The sequence below is a fragment of the Protopterus annectens genome, chromosome 11.part0 (assembly GCF_019279795.1).
Source record: "Protopterus annectens isolate FY-2018-M chromosome 11.part0, PAN1.0, whole genome shotgun sequence".
Classification (NCBI taxonomy): Eukaryota; Metazoa; Chordata; order Ceratodontiformes; family Protopteridae; genus Protopterus; species Protopterus annectens.
The window spans coordinates 984,351,122-984,373,714 of NC_056745.1; the positions used below are offsets into that span (position 1 = coordinate 984,351,122).

General features: G+C 37.7%; 1 protein-coding gene across 2 annotated transcripts in view; it reads left to right on the top strand.

Annotated features, from left to right (window-relative positions):
* The window catches only part of PCLO (piccolo presynaptic cytomatrix protein), a 2,606,742-nt gene that overhangs the window by 2,080,088 nt on the left and 504,061 nt on the right, over positions 1 to 22,593 (top strand). For both annotated transcript variants that reach the window (XM_044088356.1, XM_044088355.1), the window contains one exon: positions 12,866 to 12,959. In XM_044088356.1, the coding sequence (XP_043944291.1) occupies positions 12,866 to 12,959 (94 nt within the window). The remainder of the gene's footprint in view (positions 1 to 12,865; positions 12,960 to 22,593) is intronic.

Below are 22,593 nucleotides of genomic sequence, written 5' to 3' on the forward strand. Positions count from 1 at the left end.
GCAACAGCTAGAGAGACCACAAACGTACCTCACCAAGAGGATCAAGGGTCTCCAACATATGTCTTATTCTGTCAGACTAAAGAAACTCCAGCTCTATTCAGTAGCATACTGCCTGCTCAGAGGTGATCTGTGCCTGACGTACAAGGCCATGTCCAATCAGGAACTGATGGACATGCTCCACCTCAAAAAATCCAAATCCATCAGAACCACGAGAGCTAAAGACTTAAACCTCGGCACAAGTATGAATAGGACATGTTGGAGGGATAGATTCATAACCCAGAGGCTTCCCATGCTCTGGAACAGAATCCCAGTTCATGTTAGGCAGAGCCCCTCACTAACTCTCTTCAAGAGAAATCTTGATGAGTGGATGGGAGATCGTAAGTTTACCCCAGGGGTCACCTCTGTGTCACTGCTAGACAGGGGCACAGTAAACTAAGTCTATTATATAATGGGACCTTCACTGTGTCACTACTAGACAGAGGCACAGTATTCTAAGTCTATTCTGTACATTTTTGTACCATTTCATGGGGTGGCGAAAGCCACATCACTATGGCTAGGCTTACAAATGCCCCAGGGCAGATAGCCTAGTACTAAACTATGAAACTATGAAACAAAAAAGCAACATTTGCTGACCCTTAACCTACCATGTACTGTTCGAAACATTGGCTTGTTCAAAAGAGAAAGCTAAATGGTTGATTAATACTCCATATTGCTATATTGTTCACATATTTAATTATCATAATATAATGGACGGACAGAACACAATCCCACTGCAGGGAATTTTGAAAACTATCCATGGCTGCTCACTGACCAGCACTTCACCCCACCTCCCCCCATGACTACTATGTTGGGCAGTTTGTAACTTAATAGAAGAAAAATACATGCATTGCTCATTGCTGTGTGCATGTTATGCCATCATTACCCTTGGCACAATGGAGTCATCTGTCTGTGCCTAACATACCATGCCCTCCCCCATGACATGGAAACAGGGAATGCTGTGGATGTATGCCAGGCATGTGCCTTAAAGATACTTCACCAGTTCTTCCATGCCATGCTACAGCATGAGCGGGAGCATATGTAGTTCTCACACACTATAGAGGAGACAGGCAACACTTCGAGGGGATTTTATGACATAGCTTGGTTTCCTGAGGCACTGGGATCCATTTTCTGCACCCTCATCGCAATAAAGGCTCTACCTAATAATGAGGGGCTATAATATATATATCAATTATAAAAGTTCCACTCTATCAACTGCAAAGTGGTCTACAATGCACAAGGTGTAATATACAATATGTCAGTGGATTACACAGACAGTGCCATGATCCCATATCTGGCACACATGGCTCACATCAGTGGTTAATGTTTCCATATATTAATCTTATTGGTGATGTCAGATATGTCCTAGAGCCATGGCTAGTGACACCAATTACAAAGCCACAGACCATGGCAGAGACTGCATGCTACACTACCCTGTCATAGACCTGAGTAATTGCTGTGCATGTGTTCAGACTGCTGAAGACCTGCTTCTGCTGTGTAGATGTCTCCAGTGGTGCACTTCTGTAGGACTCTGGAGCATGCAGTAAAACCTTAGTAGTATGTGTGTGTGTGTGTGTGTGTGTGTGTGTGTGTGTGTGTGTGTGTGTGTGTGTGTGTGTGTGTGTGTGTGTGTGTGTGTGTGTGTGTGTGTGTGTGTGTGTGTGTGTGTGTGTGTGTGTGTGTGTGTGTGTAAAACATGCCCCAGTTAGGGATGGCAGGTTGGTTAACGTATTCAAGCTCAAACCCTGTACCTTAATTAGAGGATAGTACAGAATGAGTCCTCTGTACTAACTACCAAACTGTCATCAGCACATGTATTTCCATGAAATGTTGAGTTTCAGTGCATTTTCAAAGAATGTTGAGTTTCTGTGTAGGGGGTACGTGACAGTGAGGAGCCACAGTGATTGGAGAGGAAAAGGGTGCTAAAGACATATTCTCATTCTTTACCACCTATTTTGATGTTAAGGGCTGCTAGGTTGTACGTTGGTTCCAGTAAGTCTTTGTATTCATGGCTTTGCACCTAAGGTACTTCTTAAAGCTTGGTACTTGGTTAGGTTTAATTAATAGTGTGCTTTGTTATTAAATTTTTTAATACAGTTTAATACATATGTTGTTTTTTTAATTTGGATGTAAATACAAGTTCATATATAACATTTTACATATTTTATATATTTTTTACATTTTGTATTTGAGTTCCTCCTGTGAGAATCAATGATTGTTTAAGCTGAACAAAGATGCAATATGTAGTTGTAGCTAAGATCTGTACCAGTACATAGTGCTATAGGTCTATGTTTTATTTTGTCCATTTTAAATCATTCATGATTTGGACAACACACTTTTGGGTGCTATAGTTTTTATAATTCATTTATTAAAATTCAGTTATATAAGGGAATGTTTTTTTACCTGGGGGGGGGGGGGGTTGACATGGGGTACTAATGAGAATTTTTATTATATGACATGTATAAACTCTGTCTAGTGATTTCAGTGCTTTAGGTACTTTTTAGAGTACGTTTTTATTTTAATTGGTTTTTAATTGCAAGATTGGTTGATTTGATGGTTTTAAGGGCAATTGGGTATAAACACGGGTTGAAATCGTGTTTCCGGTGTTGCATCTGATGAAGTCTTTTGACAAAAATGCATTTGTGGCAGTTATGTAGATATTGAACTGTTTGTGTATCTATTGAATAAAATGCTCCTGGAATTTGCTACGGCGTACCTTTTTTTTTTTTGGATTACTAGTGCTTTAGACCAAGGATCCCCCTTTGTTGTACCTGCTATCCCATATTATTATTCACATATTTACCTTATATGGGTATATGTGAAAGCATTTCTTCTCCCTCCAAAATAAAAGAACAAGCGAACTGCAGATATGGATCACATTAGTACAGATGTAACAAGAGGATGATCAAAATTGCTAAAGAGACCATAGAATGAACTGCCCTTACACTAACCCTTGAAGAAGATAGTATGCATGTATGTGTTTAAAACCAAATGGATCCATAGCATGCAAGCAAAAATACTGAATGTTACTTCAGGCTCCCTGCACACACCCTCTTATTACTACTGCACACACACACTTTCATTACATCTGCAGTCAGTAGGAGGGATAAATGTAAATGGTATGCAGATAGAGTACTGAAACAGTAATGATGTGGAATACAAGGTTACATCTCCATGTATCTGTCTGGAGTTTGATGGTTGCCTTCTCCAAACTCACCTCACAGTACCACATTCACAGGTATTCTGCCAACACTCTCAGCACACAAACGTACTACTTACAGGACTTACACAGTATATTACACATGTGGCAGAAGTAATCCTCCTTAATAGGAGATCACTGCATATACTGTAACATATGATGTACTTATCAGCAAACAGTTCACCTCCCAAGACTTGCATATCAATATTAAGTGGAACAAATGCACAGTCCTGGCCTTCACATGGACCTATGTTATCAGCATAATATAAAAAGAAACAAACCTCACTATTTAGTAGTGAACTTGATGCATTGCATCACCTCTGCTTTAACTGTCATGGCATTAAACTCACCCCCTGCTCACAACCTCCCTCACAGTATATGCACTATTGCTGTCATTTGCATCCATTAGTTTAACCCTTACAGTACCAACCTTTCGTGTAGTTCTTTGAATGACACAAAAGTAAAGTAGTAGCAGTATTACAATAAAGGTAAAATAATACCACTTCCCATTCACTCAAGTCTCTTTATGCTTGTGTAGGTTTTAGCCCTTCAGCTGCCTTTTGTCCTTTAAGTATCTTTCAACTTCTTTTTCATCAAGATTTTATAGCAACAGATATTCTTATGTAAAACCTGAATATCTATGCATACCGATGATATTGCACTGCATATAAAAAATTATTCATTTGCAACTGATGTAATTATTATTTTCAAAATTGTTTGTAAATTATGTAACTGATGTCTGAATAATGGTACTGTTGCTAATGAAAGAAACGGACTGTAAAGGACGAAACAATATTGATGATCTCCATGATGCCTGTATAATGGACCTTTTCTCCCCAGGGCTCTGCTAAAAAGGGCAATGTTCAGTTGGACTTTCCTGGTAAAGAAATACCAATAAATAAATAAACTTTCCCTTGTGGATATAAGTTCTGCAGATTCCTGTCATGCATTCTTATCTTGCACTATGAACCTAGCAATGACCACATCTGCTTTTATTGTGCAATTTCAAGCATGTTCACACTGCTGTTGAGACTACTTTGAGTGAATGTTTGTGGATCCCACTTTTTTCTTGTGGCACAGTTCAACTGTGCTGTGCTACGAGGCTTGATCATGACTACCTGAGAAACACACGATCAGCGGCCATGGCTGTGGAAAACTATTTTAATGACATGGTCAGTATAGGCACTGAAGTGCAAACAGTGGTGAGCTATGTAGGTACTGAGATGCCATGCCATATTTTGAAGTTATGCAATGGTGGCACCAGAAGTTGCATGTCATGTCATGCCTTGTCCAGACAGCAGCAATACCATAACAAGGCTAACAGTATTCTCTGAATTGTTACCTACTGACTGCGCATGACTTCTGAGGGAACAGAAGGTGGGAGGTCTGCCAGGTGGTACAATAAAAAAAAAAGTAAACACATTTTGCACATAGACCACCAAGAGAGCCTTCTTGGAGACCCATAGAAGGGTTCCCAGTAACGGAAAAAAAAAAGATAAGAAAATACTCTTAACAGGGCAGTGACTGCTGCCACTAGCATCAGCCACTCTGCTGAGCTGTGTCAGCACCGCTGTTATAGTGACCAAGGAGCCATCATCATGACCTTCTGAGCTTAGAAAGTGCATTCCTGAGATGTATTTGTAAGCATGCAGGGCTAATCACTGTCCCATTATTTCCCTTATGGTTAACTGGCCCATTACAGGACCTTTAATTTATGCATGTTCTATTGTTCTTATCTTTCAAGTCAAGAGCAAATAATGAAGAATGAGCTTCTGCTCTGGAGGAGCATGGAGCGTCTCATCTAGCACTATCAGAGCAAAGTAGAATTGCCCCCTGTAATAACATGTATATTTACCTGTGTCAGACCTGTTTGACAGTCAGTTTTATGCAACATCTGGCACAACATATACATATTTATATATGGCATTTGTGCTATACCCCTGGTATGCTGCACAGTACATTACAGTGGTTGCCAAGCACTTCCTGATAGCCATTTGTGAAGGAGACAGTTGTTTGTTTATCTTTGGTAAACCTCACTGACACCATAGGCATGTTAGGCTCCATAAATAGTAGCACACTCCAAGTCCATATGGCAGGTGTTTGACCTTACTGTAGTTTCCACAGAACATGCCCACAGGGACACACCTGCAAATACATTTCATGATTGTTTATGTCCAAACATTACCATCCTACCAGTACAGCCATACATTAGCCCAACCCTTGCCACTGCACACCTGTACACCTGTACACGTCATCCAATAGAGACATCTGAGTTTATTTACCTAGTCATATTATATTTTTAATGTGTATTTTTTTTATTTTTATAAATTTATTTTACAGTTCTTGCAGCATTTGCCACAGCTGTGCTTGAGGTATGACATTGGTCCCCACTGCACCACTGAACCTGGCCATCTTTCACAGGCACATCTACCACCAGGCCTGCCTTTCCATTGGGTTACAGAGATCATGTGGTGGTGGCAGACCTGGTGGCATTCCCAGTGGCCACTAGTGATTGCTCACCAGAGGAGGTTGATGTTGTTCCCTACCGGAGATCACAGTTTATCACTGGTCAGGAGCTGGAAGATGTAATAGTGGCATTTTTGGACTGGTGGCTTGCAGCCTGAATTGTCTGCCTGGAGTGGATCCTTCTGTGGCTTATAGAGTTGCACTGCTGCCTGGCACTTCTCCGTCTACCATTTGAAGCAGAAATCAATGGGGAGGGTAGTCATAGTGGTAACTGACATCTTGGGTTTGGCCCAAGCAGCAAGGTCAGAAGATGTGTATGTACTCTGTATTGTCATCCTGGAACCCCACTTCCTTGTTTGTCAGCTCCCTCCCATATTTTTTGCCTAATGTTTCCATTAACACTTGTTCTCCTGTCTGAGCATGAACATATCCACTGTAAGCACTCCTTTGTGTTAGCACCTTTACTGTTCATCTTTGTCTGTATTTTATGTCTGTTTCTGTGTCCTTGCTTCCATATATTTACTCTTTCCATCTACCGCCTTTCCCTTACATCCTTCTGTATCTACCCATCTTAAAAACATTAACACTTAGATTTGTTAGATCGCCTACTTAGTGGCAATCTCTGCTTGACTTACAAAGCCATGCCTGACCCAGCTCTGTTAAAAATGCTACATCTAAAGAAATCCCAATCCCTCCACACTACACACTCCAGAGACTTCAGCCTCATTACAACAATTAACAGAACATGCTGGAGGGACAGGTTCATAACCCAGAGACTGCCCATGCTATGGAACAGACTTTCCATGCATGTCAAGCAGAGCACTTCGCTGACCCTTTTCAAGAGAAATTTTGATGAGTGGATGGGAAACAGAAAATTCACCCCGGGGATCACTTCAGTGGCTTTACTCGACGGACACACTGGGAACTAAGTTCAGGTGGCACTATGCCAGGATAATCCTATGGCTGGGCTTGTAAAGGCCCCAGGGCCATTAGCCTAGTACACACCTATGAACTTGTGTCCCACCAAAAAAGTATAGCCTTTCTCTGCCTCCCTATTCCCACTTTTACTTTCCCTATTTCCTTGTGTATGTTCCTCAGCTTGCTATTTAACTCTTATCTTCCTTTTCTATAATCCCATCTCCTTCTTACTTTTATGAATAAAAATAAATACAAGCATCACTGCAACCGATAACTGCGAATCCACCATGTCTTCTAGGACTGCATAATAGAACAGGTGCGTAGTCATGTTCATTTTGTATGTTTGTCACGGGTGTTCAAGAGAACTCCAGCTACAATCATAAAAATGTTCACTCCCCACCACCACTGTAATTACCGTGAGTGGATTTCTTAATTAGTAAATGGCTATGCCATATAATTCCTACTTTTTTAATTGGTATTTACCTGTGATCTGCACTGAGCCTCTCCACGTCTTCAAAACAGCAAAAATACAGGAGTACACTGAATATTGAACTTTGTTGTTCTCCTTTAAATTTCTTTTTGGGGGAGCAAGCCCACCCATGCATCTCCTATTTTTGGAAGCAAGCCTCCACACCCCTCAAACTCTGAGACTACCATAACTCAGAGAAGAAGAATTCTCAGAGAAATGGCATTCTAGGATTTAGTATATGTAAGTCCCTGCTTTTTCTCATTCAGTCTCGCTATTTCTGGGCTCACACAAACAAATCTCTGAATATCAAAGTATTAACATTTTTTTATCAATTTAAGGCAATAATAATTTTTAACACTTTTAATTATGGTAGCAAAATATCTAATCCAAAATAATTACAAGGATATGGAAATATTTATTTAAAACATAATATTATGATTGTGTCATCAGAAAATGGGAAATATGCATTATCTCACCAACCAATATAATCAGGTCCATATATATCTTGGATATGTCTTGGAAGCCACAGTAACAAGCTTGGGCATAAACAGTACATAATCATATTACAGAAGTGATAGCTTTCTGCAAATGAACTGCGTGTATGTAAGATAGGTTATCCAGTAGCTTATAGGCTTAAGGGTATGATTTTCTAATGGTTTTTGAGGTATGTGTTTTTGATACCTCAGTTTCTGCTGTCACATTTTGTATTGTAATATTATAAGCGAGATATTTTATCATGCATCCACAAAAGTATTGATATGTCATGTTTCCCAGACTGTGAAGTTTTGCCTTTCCATTGTGCAGTTCCTTCCTATTAATTTATAGTCACCTTTTCTTTAAGAACATTAGTAGAAATAACATAGTTCTTTCCCCAGTCACTTTGCTTTGAATTTCCTTTTTAAGTAGCAGTCAACAAGTGTACTAACCTGGAAAGCTACTGGATTTACTTAATGGTTAGCAAATAAAAAAAAATGACTTGCTGGTTACGAGAATAGTATTTAACTGAAATGATGTAACATTATGTCAAGGTGCCAAATACTTCTGATCCCCGTATATATTAGTAATAAAGTTCAATTTGTGTAGTTTAAATGGTAATTTTATTGTCATTTCATCAAGTTAATATTGCATGGTTGTTTTAAGTTTGCTCCAATACGTTCAATCATCATCACCGACTTTTTTGTCTTACTCGTGTATGGTACCAGTACGCCAAAAACGTGTAGTTGAACTTTGAACAATATGACTAGATCCCTGTGACAACTACTAAGATGTTGAGAAGCCTTCCTCAATTTCCAGGGCAAAAGAACAGACAGGTTGTATGACTGGATCGTGACAGCACCACGATAGGTGTATCTTCGTTATAATTTGCTAATTGCATTCTCTTGTTTAGTCATCATTTTCACATTTGTTTGGCCTCTGAGGTTTTTTTAACTCACTTGGGAGTAGGTCTAATCTATGTCTTTTGGCTTACTTCTCAGAACGCATTATTAAAGTACTCAGATTCTTGTCTACCTGAATTCAGCTATTATGTCTGCAATTCTGGCTGTTAATTGTTAAACATGTTTTATTTATAATGCACACTTTCTGTACAGTCCTAGTGCTGTTATTTTAATCTGCTCAATAAAGTAAGCAGAACTGTTGTTTAGCCACTGCGTAAACTTTTTTTTTTGTTTGCTGTATATGAATTTGACAGCTGCTTAGAAAAATTAAGCCCAGCTGATTTAACCCCCCCCCCCATCTAATTTATAAGCCTCCACCTGTCTGGTTCATTCCTCCCCATAACATTTTTGAATATTGGATGGTTCCATCCCCTATTGAGCACCATTTTGATGGCACAAAATCTTATGCTAAATGCTGCAACTGCATTATTGATTTACTTCTAGGAACTATGGACTTTGTGTCCCACAAGGTGTTCCCATTGAGGATGCTCACTTCAGGCCACATAAACGTGGTACTCTCGATCCCTGTAGAATGTGACTTGGACATGTTTGCATATTTCTTAAACATCCCTCAGAAATTACATAAAGCCACAGGCACAGTAATAAGGCTACATGTGTGTCACCTGACCTTGAATCAACTTGTTAAAATTACTTTGAAGTTTTCCTTTGGTAGTAATTGGCATGGTCTTTCTTATCATTTGCACTTATGGCCACGGCTTTCAGCTTCTTTGCAGCTGATGCTGCTGACGATGATGATGAATACTTTTTATCTTTTTAGTCATATTTGCTGAGTGTTTTTGTATAAGTATATTTTTGGAGCTGAGTTTCTCACTATCTTTTGATTTATTTGCATGTTTTTCCTTTTGCACTGTAATTTATGTACAACACTATCATAAACATTTCCATATGTGATGATTCTCATTTTATTTCATTTTTATTTCTCATATTGAATTCAGCTTATTTTGTAACCAGGTCATGGCTGAAAAGGGGCCTTTTGGTCCAGTTCACCAATCTACATATATAAATGAATTCTTTAATTTCAGTACAGTCACTAATACACTGCTACAGCTTTTGGCTGATCTACACCTGAGTGCCTTCAAATCCACATCTTAAGGTAAACTTTACTACCACTAGTCAAGGCTTTGTGCATTATTTAGCCTTTGCTTTTGTAGGACTGCTACCTTATCAGACTAATTCATTTTTCATAAATGCGCCTACCACAATATGTTTTGTTTTTTAAATTCCACATGAGTTTAAAGACCTTTTTTAAATTCATTTGTTTAATTTTTATTGTTTCCAAGATTAGTACAGAGTCAAGCATGTAATGTATGCATAAGGAAGATGTAATTTGTCTCAACATGAGCAGCGTCATGTGTATGTTGCACTCTAAAGAGAAGGGCTTTGTGTCACAAGATATATATAAAGAAAAAGAAGAAAAAAGGAAAACTTTAACAGTCAGGCAGTCAGTGGCTCTGTGAATATCTTCTGGAGAACATGTCCCATTTTGGTGAGCAGGCTTGCATATCCATGGCTACAGTATGGCAGGAAGTATTGCACTACAAACAGTGAAATCTTTGCACCAGACTCCAAAGAGCTGCTCTCAGTGTAAATCTGCCCCGATTCTGAAACACTTGCTCTGGCTTACAATGGCTCCAATTTCAAAAAGACCTACTCTCAGCCTGCTCTCAGTGTTACTGGTCACTTATACTGAGAGCAAGTCTTTTAGAATCAGATACTGTATTTCAGCTGTTCGATCCTGGTTAAAGAAAATTAAATAGCAAAACATTTTTTTTCAAAATAGTTACATACCTCAGTGTGACCTAGACTACAGTGAATACATTATGCAATGAATAATGCATATTAATTGAACAATATCATCCAGTTTACATTTTAAATTCCACAAGTTAGAGGGCACAGAGCTGTGTGTTGCTATTTTGACTCATAAGACATCCACTGATTAATTTCCTTCTTGTATTCTTTTACTCTCATCCTACTGACTTGTACTGCCATGTAACAAATGTTTATAGTAGAAAGTAGTCTCCAAAATGTTTATAAAGGGGTAGGAACCCATCTTTACATTCACACAATTAAAATAATTTGTATTGTCTGTAAATTGCCATTACTTTTGAATAAATCCATTGGCCTTAAAAAAGAAGTAATCATCTCCATTGACAGAGTATACCTTTTGATGATGTTTTCAGTTTTTGTTGTTTTCAGATATCAAAGCTGTACTTTACAGAATTGTTAGCATAAAACTGTAAGACAATGCACTAATTAGGTGCAGTTTCATTTCATACAGTGTTTTCCTAATATTTAATGAAAGTCCTAATGATCATGTAACACTTTCCATATCTGATTCTCTGTGAATGCATCACTTTTTATAATATATTCTCTATCTGTAATCATTATAGCTTACTGCCCGAATATTTATGTTATTATCAGTGCAGTCTGACTTCTAAGAAAAATGCATCTGAGGCGTATATGAATGAAATAAAGTATGTATAAATTCTGGATGAGAAGTTGTCTAGAAGTTGTTAGCAGCTGATAAATCATTATGCACTTAGTCTATCAAAACTAGATGTACCACATGGGTTAAACTGAGATAAATGCTTCCATGCTGGTTCAGTATAGTGTGCATGAAGCCAAACCTTAATGCAAGCAAAATGACCTTTTAGTTTAGCAGCAAGACATCCAAAAAATGTAATGTCAACGTTTCTTCTCAAGCCAGTGCTCTCTGCCTTATTAAACTCCATCTGTAATTTAAGCAAGGACACTTGCATAGGATTTTTCATTTTATACTGGTTCCATGCAGTAAAAAAAAAAAAAAAAAAAAAAAAAAACATGGAATCAGGACTTGGGATTATTTATGCTGATCCCAATACCTTGACGGTCTTAAGGTCTTAGGATATTGTAGTGGGTGACAAACCCCCCTTCAACTCAGCTGATCCAATCAAAGTTTGCTGATCAGCAAAATTATATGCATTTAGTAAACAATTTATCCAGTCCCATTCCTTATGAATACCGTGAAAGTGAAAGCTGTTCTGAATAAGAAGGTCAGAGTTGATTGAATTGAATCTAATTAAAATTAATCTAATTAAAGTTTTCCTTTCCTCTGGCATTTCTTGCTTTAGGATTTGGAAGTTATTGTTAACATGTGAAAACTTTCATTACTTTAAATCTAAGAAGCTGATTCTAATATGAAGTAATTATATTCAATTATATTATTGTAATTTTCTGAATTGCTACTGTATGATATCAGATAAAATTAATCAAGAAAATATCTTTCAGACTACCAGAAGAGTATTTTGTTTGGAGAAGACTGGTTTTTAGAATGGTGTTACCAGAACAAATTAAATTTGTTATTCATTTGAGGGGAAAACGGGTTGAATCCATCATAATACCACAAGTCATTACTGTTTCAGTGAAGAGTAATGATCAGTACTTCACTCAAATTACTCATAAGTATCTTTTTTCGTGTTTAGATAGGATCAATATTATAGAAAAGAAAAACTACCAGGGATTGTTCTGTTTTAGTAGCTGGTGGAAACGGGATTGGCTGATGCATCTGAAATGATATACCCTGCATTGCAATGTAGCCACTGGAATCAGGATTTGCTGGGACTTCTGAACTGACATGCTCAGACAATTCATATATATACTTAATATTTTCAAAGTGGCTTATCAGCATCCTGTCAGCCATTTCTGTGTGTGCAATGAAAATCGCTCTTAGTCTCAAGAATGCCATAATTTTCTGAGCTTGATGCAGCTTTCTATAAGTATACCAAGCAACATGCTGACTGCATACTGTCCACCATGTTGCCCCTGTACTCAAAGAGAGAGGTAATGTCATAATTTTAAATCATACTGTCCATCTGAATATAGAGGAGGAGCTGAACATTTTCGTTTCCTGTACATAGCACTTCCCCATATATTTGATAGTCAGTTTTAAATCCATGTGGTATGAATCTGAAGAGTGATTTCTGTCCACTCCTAGATCTTCCCATGAATGTCCACCATATTTTGTTAAATAATGTAAATGTGTGTTAATTTCATACTCCAGAATCACAGAGTCATGATCATAAACATTGGAGACTTGCAGAGATTGCTATGCATGTTTGCAAGGGAATGACCATGCATGTTCTTCCATTCCTTTAACTCGAAGGGTGTACTAACACTTGCCTTTTATGGTATGATAATGGAATGCAGCTGGCTCACACTACGCATGCATTTTAAGAAAGAGTTTGAGATTGCATGTAAGAAATAACATGCATGTTTGCTTAGCATTTGTTACAGACAAGCAGTAAGAGACTGAGTGGAATTTTACTTTCAATTTCAATTTAGTGCGGAATACAAGCGTAGAACAAAGTATGTTCAGAAGAGCTTGAATCCAGAGTGGAATCAAACTGTCATTTATAAAAACATTACCATGGAGCAGGTAAGCAAGTCTTCTAATAACTAAAAATGCTTCAGTGCATAGATACATATTTTGTTCTTTACTGCTTGGGAAGCTAAATGTTTCATTGATTGTGAGTCAATATTTTTTTTTTGAAGATCATAAGTATTTTTGTTTTAAGTAAATAAAACTATACTATATGTAATATTATAGTCCTTTTGCAAAATTAAATGCCCATGTATAATACCTCTTGCTTTCTGGATCACATTGCTTATTATTTAACTTAGAGTTTGAGACTTGAAATGTAAAACGCACATAATGGCTTTGTAGTTTGACTTTGTGTTCCAGTGTAATACATGGTGTAAAAAAATACTTAAACTTAAAAAAAGTTTAAAATTCTGTTGGATTGTTGATGGAGCCAGAGAAATGTTTGTAGAACCTCTGTAATTATTCTTACGGATGCTGGGGATATTAAACAACATAATCTTAGCATCAGCTTTGCAATGCATTTGAGATCACATTATGCTCTAAACATTAAAATGATTATGATTTAGCATCATTGTGAGTGATTAATGTGTTCATTAGTACCCATGCAGACAGATAGGACTTTTTAGCACATCCTGTCAAAGTTTCTGTATTTAAATTGCTTAAACTTATTTGCTATGGTATTATAAGAAAATTCATTTCTAGGCAAGATAAGGCAATTTTCTGATTTCTAATTGTTTACTTTCTTCTAATTTGCATTATCAGTCCAGAGGCAACCATCTTGATAGCTACTAGAATCTTACTCTATTTTTAAGTACGCTTATAATGATCTTAGATATACATCCTCCCTTTCCTGTTTTTGTTATTGAGTTTAAGGCTTTGTATCTTTTAAAGACATCTGTTGTGTGTCTTCAGTTTTTTTTTTCCTTAGTCATACAGGCACACAGGCACTTTGTTGTGTAGCAATCTGAGAAATCATTCACCAGATTTAAACCGGAAGTAACAATAGTCAGTGTGGAGGAACTTGATTGGTTTCTTAATTGTTTCTCACCTAGCCTGAGTGGAATTTACACCTCTTGACACCTGAAGAGTTCTTGCCTGGACAGCCTTCAACCGAGCTAAAATTCAGGAAATACACTTTTTAACCTAGCTATAAACAAATGTATATTATCTCGTAAACAATAAAAGTAACCAAAAAAAAATTAAAATACGAAAGTTATTCATCACACTTTCCTCTTCACAATAATGATATTTATATGTCAGGCAAACATAATAACAATTTTGTATTTAACAAGTGATTAGATAATATATACATTTACTTATTATAATTATGCAAAAATTATTATTATCTCTGTAACCATAGTAGACAGACCTAAACTATCAGTGTGGCTTTTGTTTGGCCAGATGTGATCTTCATTTGGCTCCAAACAGGATTTGTAAATGGCATTCCTTTTTGAGATATTTGCATAATTAAATATTCAGCTATACACAGTATTCATAATGGACAAATAAATGTAAATATCTGCCATGCTAGTTAGACACCAACTATCAGAGCAATTTTGTTAGGCACTGTGTATATTTTCAGTTGATACCATGGAGTCTCATGTAAATAACCTCTGCTGAAGTTACTAATGTAATTATGAACATATGCTATACACTGATAATATTTCCAGGAAAAAAAATCATCATTTTTTTGTGTTACCAAGTACCCCACTCAGCTGATGAGCCATTCATGACCTTTCGGGTGACTGGACAGGTAAAATATTAAATCACAATCCGTCCAAGTGCAATATGCCAGAGATGCGTACAGAAAAATGATAGTTATGCTAATATGCATATCTTGTTACTGGACAAGTTGGAACATCTGCCAAATGGTAGTACGCATGCATCTCTTATCAGTGATGACTTTTGCAACACTGTGTAAGCTTTAATTTGATTATATGAAGTGCCAAGTACTCTCCTTATGGTTCACATTTATTATTACTATAGTTACTGACATACCTATACACTCATATTATTTCCAGGAAAAAAATCTATTTTTTTTTCGGTTACCAAGTACCCCTCTCATCTGAGGAGCGATTCATTAATACCTCTGGTGACTGGGCATATAAAATACCGAATCACAATCCATCTATGAGCATAATGTCCGAGATATGTACTAAAATATGATAATTATGCTAATATGCATATTTTATTACTGAACAGGTATGAGTATTTCATAAATAATAGTACATAGAGAACTGGTAACAACTTTTGCATGATTAAGAAAGCTTTCTTTTAATACCACAAAGTGTCATGTAATCGCCTTATGTTTCAAGATATAAATATAATTATTGACACATGCCATAACACTCATAATATTACTTGCACAAAAACATACATAATTTTTGTGTTACCAAGTACCCCACTCATCTGAGGATTCATCCATGACCTCTCTGTTGACTGGGCATGTAAAATACTGTTCCACAGTTTGTCTAGGGTGCATAATACCTGCGATATTTACAGAAATATGATATTTATGCACATATGTATATATTGTTATTGAACAAGGATAAATATCTGTAAATTGTTTATAGGCAGAAGGCAAGGATCAGTGACAACATTTGCAACATTATGTAAGCTTTTATTTGATACCATGAAATACAATATGTACTCTATCTAGATCAAGTCACGATGGTGCAGTGGTAGCGTTGTCGCCTCACAGCAAGAGGTTCTCCCGTTCTGTTCTCGGCTGGAGTGCCTTCTGTGTGGAGTCTGCATGTCCTCCCCGTGGTCGAGTGGCGTTCGAAAGACATGCATGAATGGGCGTGCCTTCATTGAAGGTTGGGCGTCGAGCTGGCACCTTAAAAATCTACTGCCAATCATTGGCGGACCGGAGTTCCACTGTGGCGACTCCTAACCAGGAAAAGCCGAAAGAAGATCACTCTATCTGGATCAAGTTATCAACAGAAATATTAATATGGTACATATTTATAATTTAGTATAAAAAGAAATTCTACTTTCTCACTTACTGACCATTGCATGTGAAATGATTATGCTACTGGGTGGACATTGCCTGAGATATTTTACAGAAAATTTGGAAATATGTATACATGTCTTATCTATTGCTAAATAACTATACATACATAAGCAAAGCAGTGTCAATTGGACACTAACTAGCAATCCAAGGATTTTTCAGAATGCATTTTGCATGATGGAATGTCATATAAGAACCTAATGGTTGAAGTTATTAATATAATTATTTATATACAGCATATGTTTATAGTATTTCAGAAAATTACATAAATTACACATTTATATGAGGTGTCATCCCTGACCTCTGCAGTGACAGAACATGAGAAATTATATTTCACAATGCATGCAGGTGAACAATGCCAGAAATATTTACAGAGATATGATATACATGCATATACGTATATGTTATTGCTAAACAAATTTAAGCGTCTGCAAATTGGTAGTAGATAGACACAAGGTACTTGTAACAACTTCTGCAGCATTATGCAATCTGTCATTTGCTGCCAAGAAGTAGCATCTACTCTGTGGGTCATGTTATTAACAGTAATATTAATATGGCATATATCAATATCTATGCCTAAAAAACAATCTCACATTCAATTATCATGTGGTGGCAATGGTCAGAAAAGCCTATTACTTGGTTCATCTCATAAGTAAAGGGGTTGCATACAGAAAAAAGGAGGTTATTACCTCTGTACTCCTCCCTCATTAGGCCTATAATTGAGTATAATGCTCCATTTGGTATGTACCTCTCCAAACACCTGCATCAACTGGAAAGACCCCAGAAATACCTCACAAAGAGAATCCATGGCCTCCAACACCTGTCCTATGTGGACAGGATCAAATCACTATCACTATACTTGCTATCATACAGATTGCTCAGAGGTGATCTGTGTCTCACCTACAAGACAATATCAGACCCTCCCTTCTAGATATGCTCCATATCTGTAAGTCTAACTCCTTGCACATGACCTGCTTGATAGGCCTAAATCTAATATGTGACATCAACAAAACCTGCTGGAGAGTTAGCTGCCCCGACTCTGGAGAAGACCTCCCATACATGTCAAACAGAGTACCTCGCTGACCCTCTTCAAGCACAACCTTGATGAGTGGATGGGAAACCATAAATTTGTCCCACGGGTTCCACTTTTGTCCCTCAGTGACAGGGGCAACAGGTGCTGACTGCAGGTTCGTTTTTGGGGATAAACTCTTGGCTAGGCTTGTAAGGGTCCCAGAGCCATTAGCCTAGTAACCTCCTATGATCGTGATCATTGTCTTTGGTGCAGAAGGCTGTGGGTTCTATTCCCACACCAGATAGATTTCCCCTACTAGTATAAATACCACCTTAGGTTTGCCTGAAAAGAGGCTACTAGCCTAGTAGGACTAACCCTAACTGTTATTGTGCCAGTGTTACATCTATTATGCATCTATATTACTCTCTTAGTTCAAGAAATGACCTAAGATGTTTGGCGAATGCTGAATGAGTAAGCAATCTGTGAATTAAATAAGAATTAAATAAGAAGTGAGTTCCAGAGTGTGTGTGTGTGTGTGTGTGTGTGTGTGTGTGTGTGTGTGTGTGTGTGTGTGTGTGTGTGTGTGTGGGTGAGTGCATTAGTGCAGGAATAGTTCACCCAGTCTGTGGTGGGGTAGTTGAAGTTGCCAAGGATCAGGGTGTTAGGAGGTGCCTTCATGGAGTCAAGTAGGTCCAGGTAGGAGGAGTGAGTGTCCTGAGTTCTGGAGGGTGGGCATATAGCTGGCTATAACTTGAATGGGTGTTTTGCCAACTGTTAGTTGCTGCTGGAGTAATTCCAGTGTGTCATGCTGGCAAAGCAGTCTGGAGGTGTGCCTGTCCTTAATGAAGATAGAAACTCCACCACCTTAGTCTTTCCAACCTTGTTTTGGGGATCGGAAAGTGTGGAATGAGGTATAGCATGATAAGGCAGGGGGTGCTCTCCACAGCCCTGAACTACGTTTCTGTGACCTCACAGACATCAGCATCTTCCAGTGTGAGGAGATCCTCCAGTGAGGGCATTTTCAGGATAAGGCTCCTAGAGTTAAGCAGCATGACCTTCAGTTGGCTTTTTGACAGATCTTTTATGTTGGAATATTTGTCTTTGGGACACAGCCTGAAAAAGGCACAATGGGGGAGGCAAGAGCCTTGGCCAAGATCCAGAACCCTAGGGGTGACAGGTGGAGGCCATCTCTGGCAAAGCAGAGCAAACTACAAAGCAAGGCAAGCCAGTTACATGTAGGACTTCACAAGGAGACACATCTATCACAAATTGGCAAACAGATTCAAACAGTAAAAAGACAGCAAAAACAAGACAAAACAGCAAGTAGAGGTACTAACAGGGCAGATACAAGCAAAACAAAACAAAACAGTGATGATAAAGTGCATGAGTTAAGACAAAACTCAATACTAGAGCTATGGTAGAGATTTATGGGTAAAGTGTTCAAATATACAGAAGTATGAAATGAGGCTGAACAGCATTTCCCAGAAAAAAATAAACATAATGCTGTGCAGTATAATCTACATATTGATGATTATAAGCTAAACTACAAAAAGCAAGGGAAAGATTAATGTTTACACATTCCCGTCATTCAACAGCATGTAAATATATAAATTATTTAAACAACTACTGGAAATATGTAAGGAAGACCAAAAATAAAGGTCTGTGTCAGTTCCCAGCTGTCAAGCAACCACATCTCTCCCAGTTAGTATGCAATGTGTCCAGCAGTGAGGGAAATCTCTCTAAGCAAGCTGAAAGAACAAAGGATACCTGCATTGAAGATTAGAAAGTTTTTCAGCCTGCATTAACAGCCCTGTGTGTTATTGTTTTAAAAGAATTTCTACAAATTTTCGTAAATCCTCTCAAATAATTTTACTTGCATTTGGCTTACTGCTGTAGTGACCACTAAAGGTATGCACACATGAGTTGGGATGTAGTCAGCACCAACGCCTCAACTCTGGCCCCAGTTTAATAGTGCCTTTTAAAAATATAATGTGTTTGTTAGTTACCTTCCCATTATTAGTGCATCAGCACCTCCCCCGCACACACACAGTTTCCCTCTAGTTTCTATTGTTATGCAGCTAAAACATATTTTTCCTTATTGCATTGAAAGAAACTTCCTCTAACAATAATGAAGATAATCTATACATTTTTAGAGTAATAAAAACACCCACTAATAAAAGTTAAACTGAATAAAAATGATTTTCTGTAACCAGGAAATCTTTTCAGAATTTGTTTGGCCAGACTACAATATTGCCAGGTAAACTTGCCCTACCACAACCCCTCACTGCATCTGATTTGCTATTCACCCTTCCCAGAGAGCTTTGTTGCATTTCAAAAACATCCTGCAGAACCCCCTGTATCATTTTTAAAGTTAGTACTGTTAGGTATTTCCAAGACATGTCTCAGGAGCAATGTGTTTGAGAAAAGTAAGTGTTTTTGCACTGTAATTGTTAATTTTGCATTTTCTGTACTCGGCAAGCATAACAGCTGACTTAAAGGATGTTTAGGGTGTTTTGTAACAAAGGATTGCTTTAATGTTCTTTTGGCTTCTAACACTGATCGTTGCTGTGCTAAACTGATTATCTGCTTTCACTTTGGTGGTATTCTTTTCTTCTATGGCAAATGGTTTTGTTTGTAGATGGATGGTCTTTGGAACTACATGGCTTGGTTATGACTTGTTAGCTTTTTCTGAGACTTCAGCAAGAGGTTCTCCGGTTCGATCCTTGGCCGGGGTGCCTTTTGTGTGGAGTCTGCATGCCCTCCCTGTGGTCGTGTGGGTTTCCTTCGGGTTGTCCGGTTTCCTTCCACATCCCAAAGACATGCTGTAGGTGGATCGGACATTCTAAATTGGCCCTAGGAGTGAGTGCGTGCGTGTGCCTTCTGTGGAAGGTTGGGCGCTGGGCTGGCAACTCAACACTGTAAAACTCCACTGCTAATCATGTGCGGACAGGTGATCTCCTGTGGTGACCCCTAACTGGGAAAAAGCCGAAAGAAGATGAAGAAAAGACACAGCTGATTAATTCAGATAATGTTATTTCTGACCTCTCACTTCTGTTTATATTTGTGCCTAAGGAAGGTTGATTAGTAATTCTGTTAATTTGCAAAAAAAAAATGGTATTTGATTAACAAGTAATATTGATGTAGAGGAGCTGTATTATCAGATTACACCTCATTAGACCTTGTTAATGTTAAACTGATATGGATTTTCAGATTAGTTGATATATGATTTTTGATGTGTATGAGATTGTGCTAGACACTTGGCTATTTAAAGCTATGCCTCACTATACTGACAAGCAACAGTGTTTATACTAGCACTAATCAAAAGTTATTAGTTGCATCTAGTTGCATATATTTTATTATCAGTGTTTAATAATATAGCATATGTTGCTTGCCTCCTATTTTTCTTGCTGAGCTGATTGTCTTTATAGCTATACACTATAAATTTGTAATGTCTGATGAGCAGGTCATGTCTTTTTAACTATGCATTACTATTATATACATATTTGTATTGCTTGCAAAAGTTATTAAATTTGACAAAGCCAATTTCAAGGAAGTAATCCACCTTAGGAAGGACGAATCTACAGCTACCCCCCCCCCCAAAAAAAATAAAAACTAGTAGCATTTTCTAATTTTTACATTTGAGCCTTGTCTTCAGTACCACCCCGTGACATTTTCCAGCCTGCTGGTGTGTCAGTATTCTTGGCCAACCTGACTCGGTTCGTATGTAGAGAAGGCTGGCTTTCCTTTTCTAGATTAATTGAAGTCTCCATAATATTTTGCGTTTGAGCCCTGCCTGTTCTACCTCCTCCTGAAGTTTTCATCTTGATGATTTCTAAGTATTCTTGGCTAAAGCTGTTTCAGTAGGCATGTAGAGAAGGCTGGCTTTCTAACACTATCTGTCGTTCTCTGTTGCATTTCTACTCTAGAAGCTAATCAATCTAATTTCTTTCTGTCCTGTCATCTCTTGCCCTAGGTAAAGGTCTATGTCAGCCCCCATCTGTCAAGCAACCCATACCTCTGGCTTCTAATGTGCATTGTCTCCAGCAGTGAGGGTAGTCTCTATAAGCAAGCTGAAAGAACAAAGGATACCTGCATTGAATATTACAAAGTTTTCCAGCCTGCATTAACAGCCTTGTATGTCATTGTTTTTAAATAAAGACTACAAATACTCTTAAATGCTCTCAAATAATTTTATTGGCATTTGACCACTACAAGTATGCACATGTAACTTGGGACACAGTCAGCAATAACCCTCACCTCTGACCCCAGTTTAAAAGTACCTTTTTCAAATATAACATGTCTGTTAGTTACCATCCCATTACTAGTGCAACAGTCCCCTCCCACAACCACACAAACTCACTTTTCTCTAGTTTCTTTTATTATGCAGCTGTGATAAATATTTTTCTTGCTTCATGTAAACACCCTCGAACATTAATTACGATAACCTATACATTTTTAGAATAATACAAACATCACTAATAAAAGTTAAACTGAATAATTTTTTTTCTACAGTCAGGAAATCTCATATTATTTTTTTGCCAGAATACAATAGTGCAAGATGCACCATGTTGTGTTTCCCTTTGTGTGCTCGGGCTCACTCCGCTACCCAACCCTAACCCCATATCCTACCCACCCCAACTCATCCAAGTTAATTTCTCACCTTAGCCCCACCCTCACAATTATGCAATCAATCCACAGCAACTTATCCAGCCAAACCCTACCTAACCTATAACAACCTCGTATATCACCGAATTATTGTAAGTGACAGATATTTGAGCCACCTTTAAAACTATACTACAATCCACAGCAATTTCTTCCATCAAACCAAACAAACCAATAACATCCTCTTATATCTCCTTATTACTATAACTGACAATATCTGTACTATACTCTTCACTTAAAGACACTCTGCTTTAAAACATTGTATACCCTAAACTCACCACTTCCGCCATGATACAACGTCTCACTCTTACCCTCTCTCATACTCATATCATTAACTTATTGTATATCTTACCAAACACAACGCCCCCACTACTTCAGCTGGTTCATCCTTCCTATTCAGTATAGGCCCCTACTATTGTAAAAATGACTACACCAGCCTTATTAAATCTAAAATACTCCATACCTCCAAAAGAAGGTTCAAAGCTAATCACCTCAAAAAACTAAAACAACACATTCATATACATTTACTGCTAGCAGGTGACATTCATCCCAACCATGGATGCTCTTAGGCACCATAAATAATAAATAAACCCTACCCAAAAAAAACAAAACTTCTGTCCAGACAAAATAAGAAATAGCAACAAGAAGCTCACTCTATTCTTAATGAACCTCAGAAGCATTGTAAACAAAATTCCAGAATTACATGCATGAATAAAATGTCACTCCCCTATCATATTGGCAATAACAGAATCTTGGCTAGAACCGAAAATCAGTAACACAGAAATACCCCCCATCCCCGACTTTAATATCCTTTGAAGTGATAGATTAAACAAAAAAGCAGGAAGAGTAACAGTAATGTACCACACTAGCATAAATTGTCACCTTTCCCATCTTACATACCATCCTCTCTCAATGCCAAAATACATCTAAGTAACTTAAAACTAAATTCACATAAAATAATATCTGTGGCAGCCTTTTATATCCCAGTTGAAGATAATATC